This window comes from Camelus ferus, chromosome 17 (assembly GCF_009834535.1).
Source record: "Camelus ferus isolate YT-003-E chromosome 17, BCGSAC_Cfer_1.0, whole genome shotgun sequence".
In the NCBI taxonomy this organism is placed as follows: domain Eukaryota; kingdom Metazoa; phylum Chordata; class Mammalia; order Artiodactyla; family Camelidae; genus Camelus; species Camelus ferus.
The window spans coordinates 20,821,214-20,845,384 of NC_045712.1; the positions used below are offsets into that span (position 1 = coordinate 20,821,214).

The 24,171-nt window shown below is 40.0% G+C and overlaps 1 protein-coding gene across 1 annotated transcript in view; it reads left to right on the top strand.

The window, feature by feature from the left end:
• Nucleotides 1–24,171, top strand: part of ERC2 (ELKS/RAB6-interacting/CAST family member 2) — an 875,889-nt gene that overhangs the window by 518,531 nt on the left and 333,187 nt on the right. The window contains exon 16 of the mRNA XM_032458251.1: nucleotides 5,610–5,770. Coding sequence (XP_032314142.1) covers nucleotides 5,610–5,770 — 161 coding nt within the window. The remainder of the gene's footprint in view (nucleotides 1–5,609; nucleotides 5,771–24,171) is intronic.

Below are 24,171 nucleotides of genomic sequence, written 5' to 3' on the forward strand. Positions count from 1 at the left end.
CTAAAGGATTCAACTGTGCAACAAAGTTGAGGAAGCATTAGGTTAAGATTGGCCTAAGGTCACAGAGATCCTATTGGTGGAGCCAAAACTTGATCCAGGTCTGCCTCTTTTCAGAGCTCTAGTTTTTAATCACTGTGTCTGTGAAGGAGGCCAGGGCTCTGGCAGAGCCTTAAAAGATAGGCGATTTTGGTAATTGGAGAGGTTAGTATAGGGCAGTTTAGGGGTATGTGTGTGTGTGTGTGTGTGTGTGTGTGTATGCATGTTGAGGGTAGGTGATAGCAAAGGCAAGATCTTGAATTCAGTAATAAGCAAACATAAAATGGGTTGAATACTTACTAGGCACTGTATTAATAAGAGCTGTCACTTTTATGGCACCAAGTACTAGGCGTTGTTCTTAGAGCATCACACATGTGAACTCACTGAATCTTCACAAAAACCCTTTGAGTTAAGTTCACACATCACAAGTGAGAAACCTGAGGCTCAGAAAGCTTTTATAACTGACTCAGAATGACACAGGTAGTAAATGGTAGCCTAGCTCTTAAGTTCTGTTTGTAACCACTGTGCTGTGCTCTTTTCTAAGAATGTACTGTTTTCATATTTGCCAGTCCCTGCACCAAGAGCTTTACTTGCGTTTCTTTACTTAGTACTTGTAGTAACTGTTATGAGATGTACTATTATTATAGATGAGGAAACTCAGGCACTTTCCCAAGGTTCTTTAATTAATAAGTGATAAAGTAGTTATTATTAATATAGTCTGGTTTCATAATCTATGCTTTTAACCACTCTTGGTATTCCAAAATATTTAAAATTTAAAAAATTCAGATTAAATCATAAGTGGAATGCTACATATAAAACAAAAGTAGAACTACTCCCTTTGGGTGTGAGATGGTGGACAAGGCTCTCTGCTGATTCATACTTCTTCCTTTCCACTGATCTGTTTATCAGCCCCAGATGCCTTTGTGGAACCCCTGTTGCACTAGGGAACGCAGTTTGAAGACCACTACTGTGGGTAATCGGGAGCCCCTTGAGATGTTGGAACCAGGCCAGTGATATTTTTCACAAAATATTGGTGGTTTAGGCATGTTTTCCTGGCAGTAGGAAGATAAGTTGTAACAATAAATCCTGTGGGACATCTTTTAATTCTAGATCCACAGGGTCCACTTCAAAGATACACAGTTAAAACATCTGAAAAAAATCAAAAGGGAAGTCTAACCTTCAATTTGTGTCTTTGTAAAAGCATTGAAGGGGCCCCACGAATAACCCCTAGCAAGTTTTTCCCCTTCTCTTTTCCTCTTCTTCTCAGTTCTCTTATTGCACCCTTAAAACAAAACAAAACCTCTGTGTCCCCAGTCTTCAGGCTTATTATTCCCCTTTCCTTTCTCACTTTTATGTTCCACTTTTTATTATAACAGTCATTATAACCTGCCCTTCAAAGTCCTATACTTTTGCACTCAGTTGTGTAGGTTCACTTTGCTACCCATTTGCTAATTCCATTTCCTAAAATCTAGGCACAGACCTGGCTGAGAGATAAATAGAGACAAAACACACACCCATGCACACATACACAATTATTTTCAACCCTATCAGAAATGTGGGAGGGGAAGGGATCCAAGCTTGAAGCATCAAAAGTAATGATAGAAAGAGATAATGAGGCTGAGAAGTGTTTCCAAAATAGAGCTATAAGACACAATGATGAATAGAAAATAAACAGGACAGAGAGGGAAGAGACAAATATGATTCTGAGATTTTAAACGTGAGTGACTGATAAAAGGTCAGGGCATTGGACCAAATGGTGGATGAGTGAGGGAGTGGCATGTTGGGTGGGTATGGATGGGTGGTAAGGATTTGGTTTAGACAGGTATCCAAGGATTATGAGCTGGCTTTTGATCATCCTGAATTTAAAGTGATATTATGACACCCAAATGGAAATGATGGACAGGTGGTTGGGTATATGTGAAAGATGTCAAGTGAATAAAAGAAGATAAAGTTTCCAAAGGTACCAGAATAGAGGTGAGAACTGTGGAGACAAACCTCAGTCCTCCTCCTGAGGATCCACATGGATGAGGAAAATGTCTGTGGGACAGAGTCATTAGGGGAAGGTTCCAGTTATGCAGGGAGATGAAGAATTTGCAAAAGAAACAGGGGAAATAGGTTCCCAATCTAAGGAGAGCTTCCAAGGACCCAAGGGAAGGGTTGGCTTTTAGGAAAATGGGGAATGGATACAGTCCCACTCACCCATCAAACTGTGTTTCAGAGAGGTTATTTAATAACAAGGGAAACTTCCCAATGATACATTTATTGAAAATTGTTTAGAAAATTATATATAGCATCTCAATTATACACACACACATATAGAGAGAGAGATGGGGAAATTACAACAAAGTATTAAAAGTGTTTATCTGCATGTAGTAGGATTTTAGGTGATCATAACTAAAAAGAATATCATTATTTAATCGTAAATAAAAAGAAACATTAAAATTTTCGTATCTGTATCTTTTAGATTCTAGAGTGTACATTATCCTTATTATAAGAAAAAATTGTTATTTTATTGATATCAGTTAGATGGAAGATAAATGATGTGTAGGCTGTATCATCTCACTTAATGCCCACAAACATCTAATAGAATAAGCAGCATGATTTCCTGCTTCCAGATAAAGAAACTGAAGCTGAAAGAGATAAAGGTGTTTGTGTCAGACAAAACTGATGGAGCCACTGGTAGATTTTAAGGCACAAGCTACATATACATAGCCAGTTAAAATGTTACTTCAAATGAGGGGAAGAAGTTGGAAAACTGTTTAGCTGTACAAACTACACATTGAGAAAAGACATATGGCAAGGAGGAAGGTACCAGTGGCCTGTAAGAATATTTTCCATGGGATAGAAAAATAAAAAACACTTTCCTCTTGATGAGAGGGGACTGGTGGTAGGGAGATGGAGGCAGGTATAGAGCACTTGGTAAGAAGTGTGACAGTTGACCAGTCAAGACAGGCCAGGTCACACTGATGTAACAGCCCCTTATCTCCTGGTGTAGCACAATAAAGATGTGTACCTTGCTTATGTGATGTGGGTTGCCCTTGGACTTCATTATAGTCACTCAGGGATTGAGGCTGAAGGAGACATCATCTGAAACATGCTTCTGCAGTTACCATGGCAGGGAAAAGGGAAGGTTGGAGTTCACTGCTAGTATTTAAACTCTTTTCCCTTGAAATGACAATGATTTTATTAGCCAAAGCCTCACCCATCTTAAAGGAAGAGGAGAAGTATGGTCCTACCAAGTGCCTATAAAAAGGAGAACTAGAATATTGTGAGTCACCTTAATGACCATCACAGCAGGGAAAACATTTTTTGCTTTTTAATGCTCTTGCTTTGATAGGAAAAGAAACAGTTTGCAGAACTCTAGAACATTTAACACAGGAGGTACCATGGGCATCATCTAGAAAACTGAGGCTTCAAGAGTGAAGTGATTATTTGCACAAAGTTACAGATGGAAACAGTGGCTGTGTGAAGACTAGAACAGTATATCTGAGGCCAGTGCCCCAGGTGGTCCTCAGTGTGCAATCCCCACTGGCCAGGTGAATTAGGAGGAGTGGAAGGCGTTGGCCTGGGAAGCTACTTCAAGACTCTGCTTCCAAGGTGTGGAGAATAGTAGTCTCACCTCAAACTAGGAATTATTAATGTTGGAAGCCAACAGCATCTCTATTAGTAAAAACTCTGGATTATCTCTCTTGGGTGCCCAGGTTTTCTCCATGTGGTTATTGCTGAAATGACCAGGGTAGTCTAATAGTAATTACTCTAAAGTAAAATTGTTAAAATTGGGTTAATATAAAACTAGTTGGTGCCTGCCCTAAGCAGTCAGGTGGCAGGTAAACTAAGAACTTGGAAACCCAGTTGAGTGGCATACTGTGTCCATAGATTGCAGACAGGTCAGCTCAACTAATGAGAGAGATTTAGCAGGAGAGAATCCTGAACACTCTTATGCAGCTCTGGGATCAGTAATACACGGGATAAAGAACAATTTATGAAAGGAAACAGGGTCCTGAGGACATGGGCCATCCATATGGAGGGTCAAGCAGACTATCTAAGTTGACACTTGGAATGACCATAATACTGATTTTTTTTAACACTGATATCAAAATAGAGGGAAAAAGAAGGCAAAACAAAACAAAACACCAACCCTCACATCTGCTTCAGCTTCATGGTATTGCTTTGTAGAAGGGTTTCTAGTCATATTTATGATATTCTATGAACTTATATGAGAAACTGAAAAGTTTATGATTGCATTTTAGATTTTGTATATTTCTAAAGTTAAAGAATAATGCAATTTTTGCTACAATTAAACGTGTGCTTCTGTGACTTTCATAATTTAGCCTTTATATTCCTTGCTTTTTAAACCATTTTTGGTTTTGGCTTTTATTTACATTACATGGTCGTCAAGTTTCCTCTTTTTATCAGGGCAAAATGTAGGGTTTTATGAATCTTAAAAGCCTGTAATTTACTTTGGATGTGAACTATAATGCTTATTCTGAATAAATTCCATGTAAAACTGCAGAAATTGTGTAGAAAGTCTTTATGAATTGGAACTTAACATGTCATTGACACATTTTGAAGGGTGTTCTGTTGACTTTAGTGATAGATGATCCCATTCTGCCAAGTTCAGCTGGAAGGGGTGACTTAGAAACCCAAACATCAACTTTGGAATCTAGAAACTTCCTGAAACCATGATTTTAAATCAGCATGCATCTATGTAAGGGATGGCATTTCACCAGCTTGCTCCACGGAAGTCTCTGGAACAGAACCATAAACACCAGCCCTCTTTGTTGTGTGTTGGCTTTTAAAAGCCTCCAATGGTTTGGGGGAGGATAAGGCCTTGCCTTGGGGCTCCCTGGTCCAATTTTTTGGGACCTGGCTGAAAACCCTGGATATTTGATAGTCTGGCTTATTTCTATGGTGTATTAGCACCCTATAAAAGTTACATGTCATTTATTTCAAGTTTAGAACCCTCTCAAACTTCAGGGGCAAACCAAACTTGAACCTTTTGTGGCTAGAATTCTGTTTACCTTTGGCCAAACCTTACTTCCTGAATGTGAAAAAGGGAGGTGAGGTGAGGGGGGGCCCCTGAGGCCCCTTGGACATCAAATCGCTTTTGCCAAACAAGGCTTTGATAGGTTAAAATACGAATGAATCTGAAACACGTAGAGTAACTTCCTGTCAGAATACTCTGGGGCCTACACACAAAAGTATATTGTGCCGGGCAAAATGCATTTTGAGTGTTGCCTTCGGCCAACTGTGAAGGCAGTATCTGAGATTTTTGCCAAACACAGGTTGAAATTGGGTCAAGCCACTTTTCTCCACTTCTAATAAATATATTAGTTTCTATAAAAGTTATTGACAATACAATTGAATGAAGACCTTGGAGAGATTTGGACATTTCTTGTATTTGAAATATTTATTTTTAACCAGTGACAAAGAAAGAATGGATGCCAAGATGCAATGCCCATTCAAGGATGACTATGATTCCTTTGTGTCTACTGTCAGAACACAGGCTAGCAAGGAACACCTTGTGCTTGAATGGAGGAGAAATAACACACTGAATTCCATGTGCCTTTCAGATAGAGGAACTGATGAATGCACTGGAGAAGACTAGACAGGAACTGGATGCCACCAAGGCACGCCTTGCCTCCACGCAGCAATCCCTGGCTGAAAAAGAAGCACACTTGGCCAACCTTCGGATAGAAAGGAGAAAACAGCTGGAGGAGATTCTGGAGATGAAGTGAGTACCAAGTTTTGCTTTTCTTGTCTCTCTTTTTCTAAATTCTCTTTAGAGATGGGAAAGGGAAGGCTAGAGAAGAGGAAGAAAGAGCTTGGAGAAAGAATAATTTAGCACTTGACTAATCGTTTCCGTGACTATGCTTATGTTTTTACATTATAGCTTCTGTGTTCCAATTTGCACATTTTTCACATCTGTTATTTTAAAAAAAAATCCAGCATTAGGTTTTGTGCCTCTGTGTTTTGCGGACGGCACTAATATTCTTAGATCTATCTAAAGGTCTGAACTGGCCAAGAGACAGAGGCCTTGTTAAGCACAATGGTAATTTAAGTCCTGCTCAGAGTTAAGTGGAAACTTTCCCGAGGAGGTATTTCCTCATTGTGACTATAACTTTGCTAATTATATTCTTTGCACTTGTGTACAATACCTGACTTGTGTTGGCTTTCATAGTCTCAAGGTTGGCACCTCTTTGTTTAGAAAACAGGACTCTGATTTGCTGGGCTGATAAAAACAGGCTTGGAAACCCCTCTGCATTTTCCCCACAACACCACCGCCCCTCCCCCTGCCCCTCTGCCCCCCCGCCCCCTGCCCCTGCCTCATTGAGGAGGTAAGGGCTAGCAGGAGACTGGAACAAAAGTCTTTCTTTGATTTAATCAAAGTGAGACTTTAAAAAAAATGAGGCTGCATGTCAGGCAGTGGTCATTCCTGTAGGGTTATGACACACCCATCTCCACCTAGCTGTTGCCTTGTTCTCACAATGAAATAATACTGCTGTGGAAGAACATAGGAAAAATAATTGCTCAAATACTTTAGAAATAATCGATTGCTACAGATCTGTTTCTTAAAAAAGCAGGCAAGAAGCATCATCTCTCTCTCTGCAAGTTTTAAAATGAAATAATCACTAAGATATAATTTAAATTCAATCCCTTTCCACAATAAGGGGAAATGTTCATAATTATGGCATAGTAAGTCTGTAACACAGACTTTGAAATTGGTGGCTAGGTATGGGAGAATAACCTTATCCTGACCCTGCAAGTCTTACACATGGTTAACATTAAACCCAGAAAGCTTAGATCATGGAAAATATGGAATGAAATATTTTGAAGGATTTAATAATGAGGACAAAACTTTTATTCCTCGTCAACTACCTCAGTTTCTCCAAGACCAAAGAATAGTAATTTTTTTCCACATATAAACTCTGATTTTTCCTAATAAAAGATGGTATAATAAAAACAGATATTATTATTCTCAAGTTAGAAGTGAGGGAACTGAGACTCAGAGAGATTTCAAGTAATATGCTTAAGGCCATCTCGCCAGGACCAAAACCAAAATCTTCTACTCAGGCTCCCTTTCTACTACCCATTTTCTCATGGAGCTTAGGTGAACTCCGCCAAGCCCAGAACTTTTGTCTATTTGAGTCACTGCGGTAATCATACTGCTTAGAACAGTGCCTGCATATGTAGGTGCTCAATAACTGTTTGCTAAAGGGGTGAATAGAGTGAATGCTGGAGATTGGATTTTATGTAGCCTAAAAGAAAATTATCTCAAGCATTCATAACACGATCACCTTGAGCAACAATTTCTTTGCAATGTGGGTACATTGATTCTGTCAGCCTTTATTCCTTCCCATTTGCTTCTCCCTTCTTGTGTGTTGTTATGTGTCAGATTCAGCCTAGTTTCTCTCATTGTCCTCCAGCTGTTCCCAAGTTAACTCTACATCTCCTGGAGTGATTTATTATGCCATTATAAGGAAACTTTCATTATTTCCTGTTTATAAAAAGAGTACATACTTTCAACGTTTTGAAAGAAGAAGTAATGGTGAAGCATGGTGTTTGGGAGTCATCAGAGCTGGGTTGAAATCCTGTTGCTTCCACTTGGTGGCTGTATGACTTGGGGGAAATGACTTTAACATTGCCGACCCTCCAGTTTCCTCCTATAATGACTTTCGTGGGGTAGTTCTGAGGAGAGGCACTCAGAGGAGGGCTTGGCATACGGAAAATGATACATGTGTGTAAATGGCACTAATGGCCAATGAAAATATGTCATTTGTTTAGTATACTTTGTGAAGAGGATCATTTATCTAAAATTTGGGTTTATTTTTCTAAAACATATAAACCTTTTCCGTGTGTATGTTTTCCCACTTAATTTCATGATTTCAGATAGCACCTAACTTAGACCTGTTTTGGTGAATTGCCACATTATTGCTGAAGTGCTTAATCTGCTGCCACTGCAAAATAAATATGAAATTCCCCTGTTAATTCCTTTGATAAAAGTAACAAAGCCCTGCTTCATTAAGCCCAATATGGACCTCATTCACTATTTAACTGGCCCAGAAACCTCACTTACGGGCTTCTTCCTGGGACAATGGGGACACAGGTACCAGGCAATTATGTTGACTGAGAACCCCAACTAGATTTATCAGCCTCTTGGGCTTTTCAAGTCAACCAAATGGTTTGGTCAATCTTGATTTTGAAGCTGAGTTGACATATTAGTTACTTGATGTTAACCAAGTCAGTGTAGGTTAGTGGGAGCAGTCAGCAGGATATATCATTATCAGTATTTACTATCACTCTGTGCCGAGCATTGCTGGTTTAATGCAACTAGCAGGCACTATAGGCAAATCTACCCAATTTCCTAACCCTGGTAGCAAGGGAGAGATTGTGTGGTGTTAGAGGAAAGAGGAGTGGGGCCGTGAGTCAAGAGAAAGATGTGGTTTGTCAACTCATCCATAACATTAAAGGAGATAATTTTCTGATTGCCTCAGTTTTCTCTTCAGTAACCTGGAGGTGATAATACCTGCCCTGCCTACTCTACAGAATTGTCTTAGGGAAAGGACTTTTTTTTTTTCAAGTACTGAACTAAAATTAATATAAACTAGCATATGTGAAAGTGCTTTGAAACATAAAAAGGGATTTTGAAATGAGAGGCGGTGTCTGTTAAATTTGTTGCAAAATCAAATGGCACAGAGTGTTAGTACTGAATTGGAAAGCAGCTGGGTCTAACCTTCCAGCCTACGTAAGCCAGAGTCCGGTCCCCATAATTACTAATAAAGAATCCTCTAGGCCCTGCCCTGGTGAACACCATTTCCATTGGAAGTCATGGGCTCATAAGGTGGTGGTTCATATTCCATGGCTCTTGCAGGTAGCTCATTCATCCCTGTATGGAACTGAAATGGCTTTCCATGTAATCTTCCCACTTGTCTTGGTTTTTGTTTCAGAGCTACACACATTTCGCATGAGCCCCACCCAAAGAACAGACAGCCTTTTAGATATTTGTTTGGGCAATAGTGTTCATTTTAGAAAAAAAAATATAAGGAATAAAATTAAAAAACAAAATCACCTGTAATCTTACCATGTGGAGATGGATGCTTATAGCATTTTGGTGTATACTTTTACAAATGCTCTTTATTTTTTAAGAAAATTAGATTGTACTTTCATGTTTTGTAAAACCTCCATTTAAGAAATGAAAGGATGAGTTAGTACAAGAATTCATAAATGTTTGTTGAGCACCAACTTTGTGGTGGGTACTGTTCTATGTGAGCAAACAGAAATGCCTGCACTTTTTGAGCTTGAATTTAAGTAAAATGAGTGAAGGAAATGAACAAAAAAATAAATAAATAGGTAGATGAATAAAGTAGCTTCTTATGGAACCAGAGAAGTTTGGAATCCCACTTTAAAGCTGTTTCCATTGGTAAGGACCTCTCATGATTATTTGGGGTAAAGAGGGACATGCTGTGTACCACCCTAAAGTCTGAGAACTCTTTTAGAAACTGAGACCAAAGGAGAGCCTTTGACTCTACCTTGTGTAGAATGCTTTCCCCCAGTACTTCCTTTTTCAGTTTGATCTTCATTGGTTTGTGTTCTGTCAGTCATTATTCCCACACTGGAAGAAACTAAGAATTCCCAACCATACATTTTTATGGAAGAACATAATATTGTCTTTCCTTGTGTATAATATTATTCTTTTTACTTAAAAAATATCTAAAAGCTCTTACTAAAACATTTCATAATGGTTTGTCTTTGTTACGTTTGCTTCTATTTAAAAGGGATTTTATTAAAATAATATTAAGAACATCATTCTATATGTTTGGTTTTATTAGTGCTGGTTAATGAGCTTGCATTCCAGTAACCAGAGCTCAATTATTTAACTTGAGGTTGGTGAATTTGATATCTGTGGCTAAAAGGAATTGAAGGCCATGAGATAGAGTACTTAAAATCTATCTGTGTGCATTTGCTCAGATGATTTAAACTAGCATAGGAATTTAATAGGCAGACAGGCAGGCTAACTGATCTGTTCCATTTAGTATTAAATACTGAATGAGTAAGAGACATGAGAGCTGGTTATAAGTTACATACTTTTAAGTGTGTATTTTGGATTTTTTTGTGGTGATTTCTTATACCTATGTAAAGATTTTAAGGGGACCTCTATGCTTTAACTCATCTGGTGACATTGTGAGATCCATCTTAATTTACTGGGTATTGTTGCATTTTAGACATCTTCCCCAGATAGCCTCAAAAGCCTTTGTATACACTGGGCTATTTTAGGAAGTTTACAGTGAGGTAAGACAGCAGCTTATTCCAAGGCATTATCCTGTTGGCCTCTTTGATCTAGGATCCTTTCTGAGAGAGCCACTCTATTAGGTAAGTACACTTCAAAGAAGACGCAGGGTGCAGAAAATGATAAAATCAATTTATTCTTTACTTCATGCCAACATGAGAAAAGACAAATCACATTTCTTTAGGAAGGAATCCTAAGTGCCTGGCAATTTGGACAGGATAAATGGAGCCTGGGAGAGGAGTTTTGAAGGCAAATGTTACTTAAAATTGATAAACTCATTTGCGAGAGATGTTATGGGGATTGAATGAAATTATGCATTTACGAGAAAGTGATTTTTAAGCCGTAAAAAGCCATATATGTATAATGTTATGTGATATATTAATATAAATTAGGTAAACCCGTTACAGTTAGCATACACTGATCCTATCTTCAAATTCCAATTGGCCTTATGCTTTCAACAGTTTTTTTGGTGGGGTGAGGAAGCTGCACTGCAATTTTTTCTCTAACCAATGGTTTGTTTAGAAAAACCTTGGCATGTTCAATTTTTAAAAAATTAAATACTACGGTGATGTGTCTTGGAATGTCCCAGTCTGTTTTTATTTTCCTCCTGCTCTATTCTAAAAGTAAACTGAGTCAGCTAGAACACTAGCAAAGCTTGTCACAGCTTTCTAAGTTACCTGCAGTGATTGAGGACAGGTGGTAGAGAGAAGAACTGCTTATTCAATTGTGATTTGAGCTGCAGGCAGTCAAGTTGGTTACCACTCATGATTTCTGTTTCTTGTAACCCTGAAGTTGGTGGCTTAGAGCCTTTAGTGGAAGAGAAAAGGCTTGCTGTACATAAAGCTTATAGTGGGTAAGCAAAACCTAACTGCAAAGAAAATAACCTTAGAATAGTAGAATGGTCTAATTAGCTTCAATGCAAGGAACAGAAAACCCCACATTCCAGCGCTCATTCAAGTAGCTATGTAGTCACTGGGGACCCAAACACCTTCTGTCTTGATACTTTGCCATTTTCTGCATATGATGGGTGTCCATCTCATGATGTGAGGTTTTTGCCTCAGCTCCAACTATCCTAAGGGGCATCTACTGCATGCAAAGACTTCTACACCTTAGACATTGATCTCAGTGCTGTTCTAAGTGAACAGAAAGGACAAAAATCCCTCCATTCTACGTAGGTGCAAGAACCAGTGCAGGGAAGGGGCCCACTGATCAGTGTTTAAGTCATATGGTCACACTTAGATGGAAGGCAGGCAGGGAAATGCAGCCTTTAGCTGGGAGGCTCTATGCCCAGCTAATACTTAGTGAACTCAGAACCAAGGAAGGAAAGGGGTAAAGGGGTATTGGAGGCAACTAGCAGTCTTTGCTGAAATAAAGTATGAAAAAAATGTGTCAACTGGTATGTTATCTCACTGATTATTTTAAAAAAAACTTTGCAACTACACCTTTAGAGGTAGTATTTCTAACAGGTATTTACTTGTATGCATACGTGTCCAGTATATATCTGAGTTCATTTCTGGATAACAGGGTTGGTAAATTAGGTAAGGTCATGTGATGAGTGAACAAGTTGAGGGATCCCTGAAAAATCTTCTCATGGTTGGGATAACTGATGGGTGAGGGACATTAGAGAAGGCCAAGAAGCGGATTCTTCCTTTAACTGTTAAAGGGATGACATGAAAGGAAAGGAGTGGACTTGATTTATGCTCCTTCAGAAGATTGTACTAGATAGAGCTCAGGTGTAGAATTTAAGAGGAGGAAGTCCTTCCTTCAGTGCTTAGTAAAGCTTTGTAGCAGTTGGAACTCTGTAGTCTTTTGAGATATGTCACCAAATTGGGGGGGGGGGGAATTACCTGTTCTAGGTGCTGTAGAGAGAATTCCCATTCCCCAGGGAGGGGACAGAGGGGTGGTCTTCACAATTCCAATTTCAATGTGGAATTCTAACAATAATTCTAAATAAATGAATGATCTGGAACATGAGAAATATTTAGGAGATACTGGAATCTTCTTTGTTTTCTTCCCTTGAGGATCTTTATTTGAATGCAGAAACTTTTGCCAAAAGCTAAAAATGACTGCTTGGTTTAGGACACTGTCTTCTGTAATAGGGCCACAATAGAGTTTCCCTATACTTTTGTATATTGCATTTATTTTTCATAAAACTCTCTAGATGTGAAATATATGAGCCAAGCAGAGACATATTTCACAAATCATTACAGAGAAAGAATTAGTGGTTAAATTGCTTGTCAGGTAGAATCAAGAACCCTTCACTCTCCCTGCCCTAAGGAATGTACTGTCTCTGATTAAAATGCCTTCAAAGAATTAAACTAGTCCAGGCATATATACTATTCAGTGTATGCAGACTCTGTTCAGTGGTAATATTAATCCCATTTCCCAATTCTTAAGTGCTTATTAAATGTCAGGCTGTGGCTAGGTACTTCACCCACATACTGCTGCTACCTCCTGTGAGATGGGGACTGTTATTGCCCCCATTGTTTAGATGCAGAGACTGAGGCTCAGACAGCTGGAACTCAAATACAGGTCTGTTTGACACTACAGTCCATGAGCTTAACCACTGACAGACTGCCTCACACTGTCTCCTAGTGAAGAACCTGGGTTGTCATCGTAAGAGTTTTAAGTCTGGGAATAGTGGGACCAGTTTTGATTAAATCGTAGAAGGCAACGGGCAGGTAGGTGCTTCCTCCAACTTGTGTTGGGAAGCAGGACAGCAGGCTGGAGTAATGGCGGGAGGGAGGAGGCAGAGATAGAGCTATTTGAAGGAAGCCTTTGAAGTCAGCTTCCTTATCTTAAAACAAAATAAGGGACACACTGTCTTTTGGTGAAAAACATGCTCTGTATATATAGTTTTAATAGTGAAAAATGTCAGTCATAGGAATCCCTTGGCCTGGTGGTTTTTAATAGAAATACAAACATTTTCTGAGCTAGAGCCATATAATCTTTCAGCTTAAATAATCATAATCAGCACTTAAATAATCTAAATGCTTATGAATTGTAGAGCTTAAATTATTCCAAGCACCATACTTCATGTTATCTCCATCCTCATAGCAGCAGCTCCATGGGTGCCAGGGAAGGTCAACCATTAAAAAAAAGAAAGAGAAATGTGCAGGCCTTCTAACTTCCTGAAGCATGGCAAGTCAAAGGAGGCAGTTGTGATCCCTTCCAATCCAAGATCAACTTCCTGTTGGAGGAATTTTGTTAAGTACTTGATCTAAGACTGTGGTGGGTACTGCTGGGTTTAGCCCCAGGAGGCAAGGGAGAAGCCAAGGGGTAGTCTATACAGCCAGTTCACATATCAGGTCCTGAAACAAAAGTTCTCTGGTGCAGTGAGGAGGGCTCTCAGCCCTTAAGTTCATATCCTGAATCTGCCACTTAGAGCTGAGTGATCCAAGGCCAACCTTCCCCAGTCTCTCCAATTGCAAACAGAGCTCTGGACTCAGATGACCATGTTGATACTTTCTGATTCTCTAAAGCAATGGTTCTTACTCTGGAGGTAATTTTGCCAAATCTTGGCAAAGTCTGGAGACATTTTTGGTTGTCACAACTGGAGCGGAAATTCTACTGGCATCTAGCGGGTGGAGACCAGGGAAGCTACTAAGCACCTTACAATGCTCAGGACAGCCTCTCCAACAACGAAGAATGATCCAAGCCCAAATGCTAAGAGTACCGGGGTGGGAAACCCACAGCTAGACTTTCTTTTTTAGACTGGTATTTATGAAATGAGGGAAAAGAGAAAAGCTTAGTAGGGTCTCATCTCTGATTGAATTTAACTTATTTTTAAAGGGGACTCATGCAGGATGTGATGTGTCTTCCCCCTTCAGACTGTGATCTTGGCCCAGAGGGCCTGGTAGACCGGGGACTTCATGTTTTGTGTGACTTTGATCTGTTGACTCTGGCTAGCTTTCTTGGTACGATAGACCAGCTCAGCATGTAGTTCCCCAATGGAATGGCACAAATCTCAGATCCAAGTCCCCCAGAGACTGTGTATAAATTCTGGCTAAGATACAAAAGATCTAATCCATCAGTGCCTACTGCTCAGCAGACCATGCAGTCCTCTCCAGCTCCAGTATTCCATCATTTTTTAACCTTTGGCTCTCTCGAGTTCTAGGTTTGCCCAACTATATGTGTATGAAATTGGCCAGTCCTCCAGCCTGTAAACTGATGCCCCTTTTACTCTCTTTCCACCTTTGTTCCTTCTTTCATCACATCCTTCCAGATAGTTAGGTATTTTCCTAGGAACCACTTTTTGCAGTGGTCATTTAGAGCAAAAAAGGATAGAAGAAAAATGAGGACACTGCAAAGGTGGGAGAATGTGTTCCAGAGCAGGGACATCATTAGGAAATGGATTGTGGCCCAGACCAGCTGCCTGCCAGTACTGTGAAGGGCAGGACTAGGGTCAGATCCCAACTTTTAGGGTTCCTCTGCCTCCCTGTGGTATCATCTTTGCATAGGTTAAATGTATGGCAAATATAATCAGGGGAAGCCTCAACCCTGAGGATGTAGAGGGTGAACATCGAGATCTGCGTCCTCATTGACAGAGGGCATGACAAAAGGCTCCAAGTGAGTGAAGACTTAGCAGGGTTACAGGACGAGGTATAATATGGAAGTAAGGAAGGCTTTGAATGTTCTTGGTCCCTGAAAAGCACTTGATAAAAATTTGATGAAAGAATGAATGAATGCTTATGAAAATTATACTCTGCCTCCTGCTAGCTGCCTCTTTCTCTTCCCCCTACCTTATCCACTCCTGCTGTCTCTTCTACCCAATCTCCTTTTTTCTTCTTTCTCTCTTCCTTCTTCCTTCCTTACTTTCTTCTTTACTTTTTCTCATATTTCTCTCCTCTTCTTTCTTTTCTCTCTCTTTCCTATGACTGATATGGTGTCCTATGAAGTGATGAGGGTCAAAATATTTTCTGTATTTTTTCAACATAATGGTTATCTTGCTAGACTGTAATTTTGACTATTGGGCAGGAGGCAGACCAAGCACCTGGAAAGGAGAGAGAGAGAGAGAGAGAGAGAGAGAGAGAGAGAGTGTGTGTGTGTGTGTGTGTGTGTGTGTGTGTGTGTATTTGTGTGTGTGTGTGCATGCACATGCATGTCTAGGGGCAGAGAAGGGGCAGGCTCTGGCAATCTGGCAGGAGAATGAGATGTTGAGGGGAGATCACTCATTTCCTCGGGAGCAAAGCAATTGAAAACTACAGCCTGAAGCCAAGCCACCAGTCAAGAACAGCCAAAATCTTTTGTTTTCCAGTCATGGAATTTGGGAACCTATGTATGGATTGTAAAAATTGAAATGCAGTGTTTGACCTGATCTTTAGGTTAAACCAATATCCCTAGGATCTTAATTTGAACCTGCAGGAGGCTGTGGCCAACTTGAGAATCTGTTATTAACTCACACCCAACGCTTTGCTTACTTGAAGAGATTTGTGGAGTACACTGCAGGTAGTGCCAGCATGTAGTTATGATGAAAGTTAAATTGTCTTTCTGTTCTGTTTTGAAAGTGGTGTTTGTGTGTTCACATCATGAGCCCTGATCTTGGAGCTTCTTTCTCTTCCTGGCTCTATCTCTGGAAGTTTCCTTGGAAAACTTTTCCTTCTGTGCATCTCTAAGACTTCTGTCAGCTAAGGCTTTATTCTAAGGCAATATGGGGTTGGGTAGACCCAGTGGTTATGCTCTGCTCTCTCCTACTCCTGCCATTTTTAAGGAGGGGAGACTGTGCCATGGGAAGCTGCCCACTGTAGGATAAAATCGATGGGGTTCCCTGACTGGCTAACTTCTGGTTGGGTCCAGGGCTGGTAGGAGGCACTGCAAGAGATGAGAGGCTAGAGAATTTCCTCCCTGTTTCCTTCTTGCTTTGGGGCCACGTCTCTGGCAGCAGGGACTTCTCTCCATGTCTATAGTTCTCTCTCAGCAGTGCCCCATGCTTAGCTCCCACTGGAATTGTTATTAACTCATGTCTCCTCTTGTCCCTTCAGCCCAAGGTGCAATAATGGCTACCCTCTGTTGCCAGTTTCTGGGTTCTGTAACACATTTTATTTGCTTTATTAAAGCTGCCCACCTCTCCTCTGTGGTCCTTTCATTGAAATCTCATCATTGGGCCCATCTGTGGTGAATTCTATTTCCGGCCAGACCCAGACCAGTAGAGTGGGGAAGGCCGTGATGCTGTGGTCACATGTGTGAGATTTGTTAGGATAATTTGAGAAGGCGTTGTTAGAAAATGTTTACATTTCCCATAGTAAGTAATTTTGGAAAAAGAAGCAGATTGCTTGATGCTGTAGTCAAAACATTAAAACAAAACTGCCATTCTGTGGTTTTCTAAAAACAATTGGTTGTCAAATGACCCTTGAACACGAGTGACTGCTGCTGCCCTGACCCCAGAAAGACGTAAAGCTGATGTTCTCAGAGTCAGCCTCAGTCTTAGGACTAGTGAAAACAGCCCCCTGCTCTCACCATACATAATGAAGAAAAAATTCCTTTTTCATTCTTTAGGCTTGGGGAAGTTGGTTTGACTGAACAAGGAAGAGATTCTTGGGACTGAAGGAAAGAACATTCTAGAGGTCCTGGGCTTGAGTACAAGTCAGCTACCTCTAGGCCATGGATGGCATCTTCTCAGCTAAGCTCAGAGCATTTGGGGCTCCTATAAAGCTAAAGGCATTACAGCTTTGATCAACAACTGCTGTAATGCAGCACTGTGGCCTGAGGTACAAGCTCATTGATCAAGTCATTTGTTCAGTCATTGACTCACTCACTCTTTCATAAAACAAATCATCTAGGAAGTCAGAGTTAGTTATTGAGAGAATGGATGAACAATCTAATGTCCAATTACAGGATTAGAAATCTGAATGTAGAATTACAGCTGGGATAAGTGTGGGAAAAAAGGAAAGTTTTGTGGAACCATGAGAGCATCCTGAAGGTAGTAGAAGGGCTGCCTGAGGATAAGCCATGATATGTTGGGTGAGTGGGAGTTAATTAAATGAAGAGGCAGGGTTGGTGAGTGGAGTCAGGTTGGGGAGCACCTTCCAAGAGGAGGTGACTGCCTTTGCAAAGGCCCTGTGGCAGAAGGGACCAACATACCTTCCATTAACTTGCAGGAGGCCTGTGTGGCTGGAGCACAAAAACCAAGGGGAAAAGCAGGATTGGTTGAGGCTGGAGGGGTGCCAGAGGCCAGACCACCCAGGACCTTGGGGGCCATGGTCAGATTGTTGATATTTGTCCAAATAAGAGGAACCCATTGAGGGGAAGTGACATGATCAGATTATCATTTGAAAATTATAAAAAGCAATTACAGTATAGTTATCATGTGCCAGAAATGTTTGAAGAGCTTTGTAAACATCAACTTAGTATCTTCACAACACACTCTAAGAAAAGTACTGTTGTCATCTTCATTTTACCTTTGAGAAAGCAGAGGCACAAAGAGGTTATATAACTAGCCCAGGGTCATGTAGCAAAGATGGGATTTGAACTCCTCAGGATTGTCATGTAGTCTGGCCACATGCTTGACCAGTACATTGTACCAAGGCTTTTGTGCAGAGAATAGATTTGGATGCGGACATAACAGTTTGAAAGCTGGTGCAATCTTCCAGATGGGGAGAGCTTGTCCTAGGTTGGTGACAGTGGAGATGGAGAGAAGTGGAAGATTTAAAGAGACATGTGGGGAACTGAATTTACAGGACTGTGTTTAGATTGTTTATAGGAGTGGCAGAGATGGGTGCCCCTCTCTTCTCTTCCTGCCAGCTCTGTGTTTTGCTCCCCTGAGCACGTTCATCCCTCCATGCATGGGGGCTGTGAGGGAATTGTGGCAACCACTGGTCTACCCCAGGGGTTCTCAACAGCACTCTACAGCACTGGGCTGGATAATTCTTTGTTTCAGGGTTGTCCTATGTTTAGTGGCATTCCTGACGTTTACCTACTAGATGTCAGGAAAAGTCCCCATCCTCTACTTGTGACAATCAAAAATGTCTCCAGACATTGCTAGAAGACAGAATCACCCTTGATTAAGAAGTACTGGTCCACTCCTAGCCTGCATATATTTAGTTTTTCTCCTTGAACCAGCAGCCCACCTCCTTCCTGGAATACTACGGGCCTTGAGCCAGCTGTGTTAGTGGCTGTAGAAGAGTTTTAACACTGGCCCATGCCCAACACACAGACCTTCTCCCATCTGGAGGCAGGCAGCCCCAGACCAGGTAGATTCAGAAAGCTTAGAAATGAGCCTTCTCCACTATTTAACAGTGTCATGCAACTTTAGTATTTAGTGAGGTAGCCTATACACTTGGCTATAATTCAAGGTGATTTTTTTTCTTTGGGGACATAGATTCTTTAGTTCTATCCAATTGATTTCAATATGAACTTTTCTGTAATCTACTCTTATTCTTGGGCATTGCCTGCATCTTATGTTTCTGAACAACTGTTTCCTAAATAGCTCTAAAACTTTCCTTTGGAAACTTTCATTTCCTTAGAAGGCCTTTCAATGAAGAATGTATCGAAGTTAGATAAGCTTCTCATTTGGAAAGGTGAATTTATCAAATGCCTATATTTAGAGGAGAAGAGAATTTTAAAGAATTTTGATCAATTGAAAATTCTTTACTAAATAATATTTTTTAAAAAGTACTTTTGAGAAGTCTGCCTTTTAATGTGGGGTCCATGCAGATACTGGGAAGAAACAGACAAGCACCCAAATGAGATACGACTATAAGTCTGGTATTGGTGAGTGCTGGTTTTCTCTTCCTCTAAAAGCAGAGGGTGCTTCTGTGGAATAGAGGGGAATATTTCTATGAGAATGATCACTTTCCTAATTGGCAGTCCAATGGGCTTGCATAAATTACTGTTAAATGACAGTCTTTTTAAAAATACTGTCAGTTACACACAAAAGTAAAGTGAACCCCCGTATACCCATCACCCAACTTAAGTAATTATTCAACTCATTCCCAATCCTGTTTCTTTCCTATCCCCCATTTCCCCACTCCTATCCCTGAGTTATTTTGAAGCAAATCCCAGACATTATATCATTTCATTCATAGATATTTCAATATAAACATTCTTTTTTTAGATAAACATTTGTGACACCAAATTAAAAACACTTTAAGGTGGAGGAGAATTCTAATGAAGGCCTTTCCCTGTAAAGTTGAAACCCACTGGGACCCAAATGTGAGAGGCTTAGATTTTAACTTTTTTAAAATATTGCTATAAAGCAGCAAAATGGACCATTTAGTGGTAGTATACAGGGAAATCAGAAAGGTTTATACCACTTGACACATTCATTAATCGATTTTCTGTTCTAGTCACCCTGGTTTCTGCCATTATGTCTCAGCGTTCCCAGGACTGACATGATTATATTTTGTGTAGAGTTTTTGTTATCTCTTGGTGATTATTGACATTTCTACACATGACTGGGAGGGAAGGCCTTTCTTGATCATGCCTCTTTTCAACTTCTTGCCTGAATGGTAACTCTTCAGGATTTTGAAGAAAAAACAAATAACAACTTTCAAAGTGTGAACATGAACTGGTGATTGGTCATATCTTCTATGCCTAAGGGTTCTTGGGTCTTGATTAATGGTAGCTTTTCTGTACAGAATGAATCTTGAGATTAAGCTCTCTTTGTAATGAGATTAAACTCATGAATTTCTGCTGAGACCTGAACATAACCATTCAGCTTCTTGCACTATTTCTGTTAATGATCACATCTGCTTGCACCCTAGAAGCCCCCATTTCATTGGGGAAAAACAATATTCTGCAGAGTTTCTTTAGAGCATTTGTTCATTAATTAATTCAGTTGTAACTCACTGAGCAATAACTAGGGACCTCCTACTGTATTAGATGCTGATCTAGTCACAACTCAGACATAGTCCCCATCTTCCTGGAGCTTAACTCTAGTCTTGATGTCTTAGTTATGAAAGTTTATTGTACATCCAGTCTCAGTGATTTGAGGGAATAGTAGGATGGTTTCCATATCCAAATGTCTTCTATATCCTTCTCTCCCTCAACTAGGTTACCATGGGATATTTTTGGGTTGAGCTAGACTTTTGTCTTGGTTTTAGTATTCACATCTGATTGCTCTAGAGGGGAGTGACTCAAGAAGGTATAAGCGCTGGGCCAGGAACTTGGGCAGCATTCCAGCCCTGGCAGCAATAAAAGTGGAGAGAGAAGGTATCCCAAAAGGATAGGGAAATGTGAAGGCTAGGGTCTCACACCAAAACAGACTTTATGTCCATCACATTTTAGTTGACAGTTGGCCTTGAGCCAAGCAAGACTGCATGGTGACAATGAAGTGTCATCATGGAAATTTAGTGTTTCATATCACGTAGCCTGTCCTCTCATCTGGTGGTACTCCCTAACTCCTTGACAGCATCTATGGGAAGGGGTCCTTTAACCTCTGCCTGGCACTGGGGGTGATGAAGAATGCATTAGTACAAGGGTTAAGAGCCTGGGCCTTGAGGGGAGAGACAACTTAGGATCTCCATCTTGCCATTTACTCTGCTTGCACTGTGACCTTGACCAAATGTATAAATGACATTACCTTCCCTGTGGGGTTCCTCTCATGATGAAATGAGGTAATACATATAAAACACTTAGCATAGGTGTGCTACTTAGTAACTCTTAATACATATGCTCATCAGTGTCCTCTGAAATCTCTCTTAAATGGGTTGCCTTTTGTTGTACAATGAGAACTTTCTTTATCATTTCACCCTCTTGCCTTTTGATTCTTTTACGTTTTGCTTTTTGAAGCCACTTAAGCATTTAATTGTTCTTTATAACTCTTAATTTTTTATTTTTTTATTTTTATTTTTTAACATTTTTTATTGAGTTCTAGTCATTTTACAATGTTGTGTCAAATTCCAGTGTAGAGCACAATTTTTCAGTTATACATGAACATACATATATTCATTGTCACATTTTTTTTCGCTGTGAGCTCCCACAAGATCTTGTGTATATTTCCCTGTGCTATACAGTATAATCTTGTTTATCTATTCTACATATGCCTGTCAGTATCTACAAATTTTGAACTCCCAGTCTATCCCTTCCCACCCCCCTCCCCCTTGGCAACCACAAGTTTGTATTCTATGTCTATGAGTCTGTTTCTGTTTTGTATTTATTTTTATTTTTTTTTTTTAGATTCCACATATGAGCGATCTCATATGGTATTTTTCTTTCTCTTTCTGGCTTACTTCACTTAGAATGACATTCTCCAGGGACATCCACGTTGCTGCAAATGGCATTATATTGTTGGTTTTTATGGCTGAATAGTATTCCATTGTATAAATATGCCACAAAACTTCTTTATCCAGTCATCTGTTGATGGACATTTAGGCTGTTTCCATGTCTTAGCCATTGTAAATAGTGCTGCTATGAACATTGGGGTGCAGGTGTCTTTCTGAAGTAGAGTTCCTTCTGGATATATGCCCAGGAGCGGGATTCCTGGGTCACATGGTAAGTCTATTCCTAGTCTTTTGAGGAATCTCCATACTGTTTTCCACAGTGGCTGCACCAAACTGCATTCCCACCAGTAGTGTAGGAGAGTTCCCTTTTCTCCACAGCCTCTCCAGCATTTGTCATTTGTGGACTTTTGAATGATGGCCATACTGACTGGTGTGAGGTGATACCTCATTGTAGTTTTGATTTGCATTTCTCTGATAGTCAGTGGTATTACCCTTGAGTATTTAAGACTTTTCTCCTGTCCTGTCCTCAGTAGCCTCCACACTGCAGAATTTTCTTATTTCCAACGTACCTAGTTCTTCTTTCTCTTCTTCTTGTGACACGTTTAAAGGACTCTCAATATTCTAACCTATTTCCATTGAATATTTTGTGGATTCTTTTTCTGTGCATCCCACAGTTAGTCACTGGGCTCTTTCTATGGCCAGAGCACTGAGTCTGGCCCTGGTGACATAGTCCCTACCTAGTAAAGTTCATATGCTAATGAGGGATATGGAGTAAGTGCTCATAAGGAAGGTTCTTGGTGGGGGCTAGTATTGGGACATGTAATAAAGATTGGAAGGAAGCATGGAGGTTTCAGGAAGCTGCCAGGAGGAAGACATGGCTTATGTGAGAAATAGTGGGTGAGAGAAATGGGCCATGTAAAGAAGGGGGATAGGAGGACTGTTTCATATGGGACTTATAATCAAATACAATATTTAAATGGCTAATAAAAAGAATTCAGTGATTAAACAGATTGGCTCCTGCTAAAAGCCCAAAATAGCTCTGGAAAATTCTACTGAAAAATGGTCTCTTACATGGGGAGAGCAGCTCAAAAATGTCACTGTCATAAGTATGTAATAATAGCTAACCTTCTACCACAACATCCTTGACTCCTAACCTTGTCTTTGCCTTAAAACAAATAATTTCCCCTCCATGCGGGGTTAGAGCCCATTTTCCCCTCTATTCTCACCTTCTTCTTGATGTGTGGCCATTGAAAGTTGGCTACTGACCCAAGTCATTTTCCCTCAAGCTGCAGTTAGGGATGCTGTCTCTGCAATGTATAGTTTTAACATTGTTTACGTTCACATTGGTCAGCTGTAATTGGATATGAAATTTTCAGCATTACCTTTCCTTCATGATGGTATTAAAAATAATTTATATGTTTATAATAAGAAAGGACTTAAAAAAGCAAGATACACAATGAAACGAGTTCCCAGAACTGGTCTGGAATTTTTCAGGAAGATATTGAGCTTGGGAAGTATTTAAAACTCCAGCTTGGACTTTGCTTTTTAATGCACCTAAAAGTGTATACATGAACATTTGTGGCAGCACACCTGAACTGCTTTCCCTTGCATAACCAAATGTTTTATTGTTTTAATTTTTGAAATAATACAATAACTTTAACAAAAGAATATAAAACATTAGTAAGAAAAGAGTTGATTCCTGCCAAAGCTGACCTCAGCCAAAATGGGCCTCTACTCCTTAGTGTCTCTGAAAACATGCTTTCTTCTTTAAGTTTATTAACTGAGGAAATAATAATGATCAAAATAAGATGGTGTTTTTATTGAACAGCAGCTAGTAGAGGACCAGGCCTCTGATGTCAAAATCCACAGAACAAGGACTCTCCCAAATCAGCTGGGAGAGGAGAGTCGGCTTCTGTTGTCAAGGGTTGCTTTTTTGCTTTTCTTTTTTCTCTTTCTTCCTTTCTTTCTTCCTTCCTTCCTTCCTTTCTTTCTTCCTTCCTTCCTTTCTTTCTTCCTCTCCTCCTCTCCTCCTTCCCTCCTTTCTTCCTTTCTCTCTTTCCTTCTTCCTTTCTTCCTTTTTGTAAGCTGACTGAATTATGCCCCTGTCTCCTGAACTCTCTTATAGCATCATTCCCTTGGGCCTCAGTGGCACCCAGAGCAGAACTGATCAACTACAGGCTCCTGGGTTCTTAAATTCAGACAACAAACCAGTTGCAAGAATGCAGCAGATGTTCCTGCATCTTAGACTCAGGTTATATTATCATCAGCTTGCCACACCTGCAAAGACAAAGCCTACCTGTTGCAGATGCAGGGTTTGACTATGCATGTGCATTTGTGTACAGTCTGCACACACCACTCATATGCTTCCTGATAAGACCCAGAGGTATAGAGACTACTTTATATAAAGATTAAGGAACCAATAAATTCATCTTTAATATATAGAAATGTACACAGGGTCAGTAAGGCAGGAGAGAAGAGGAGGAGTTATGTTATTATCATGGCAGGGCCAAATGATTATGGAAAATTATCTGTACCAGATGAGCAGAAATTCTATGAGTGCTACATTTTTTAACAGTATAATGGATTGGATGATACAGATTCATTGTGTTACTATTGAAGATAAGAGTAGTAAATCATATTTGTATAGGACTTTGTAATTACAAAAAAGCTTCTTCTCGTATAACATTT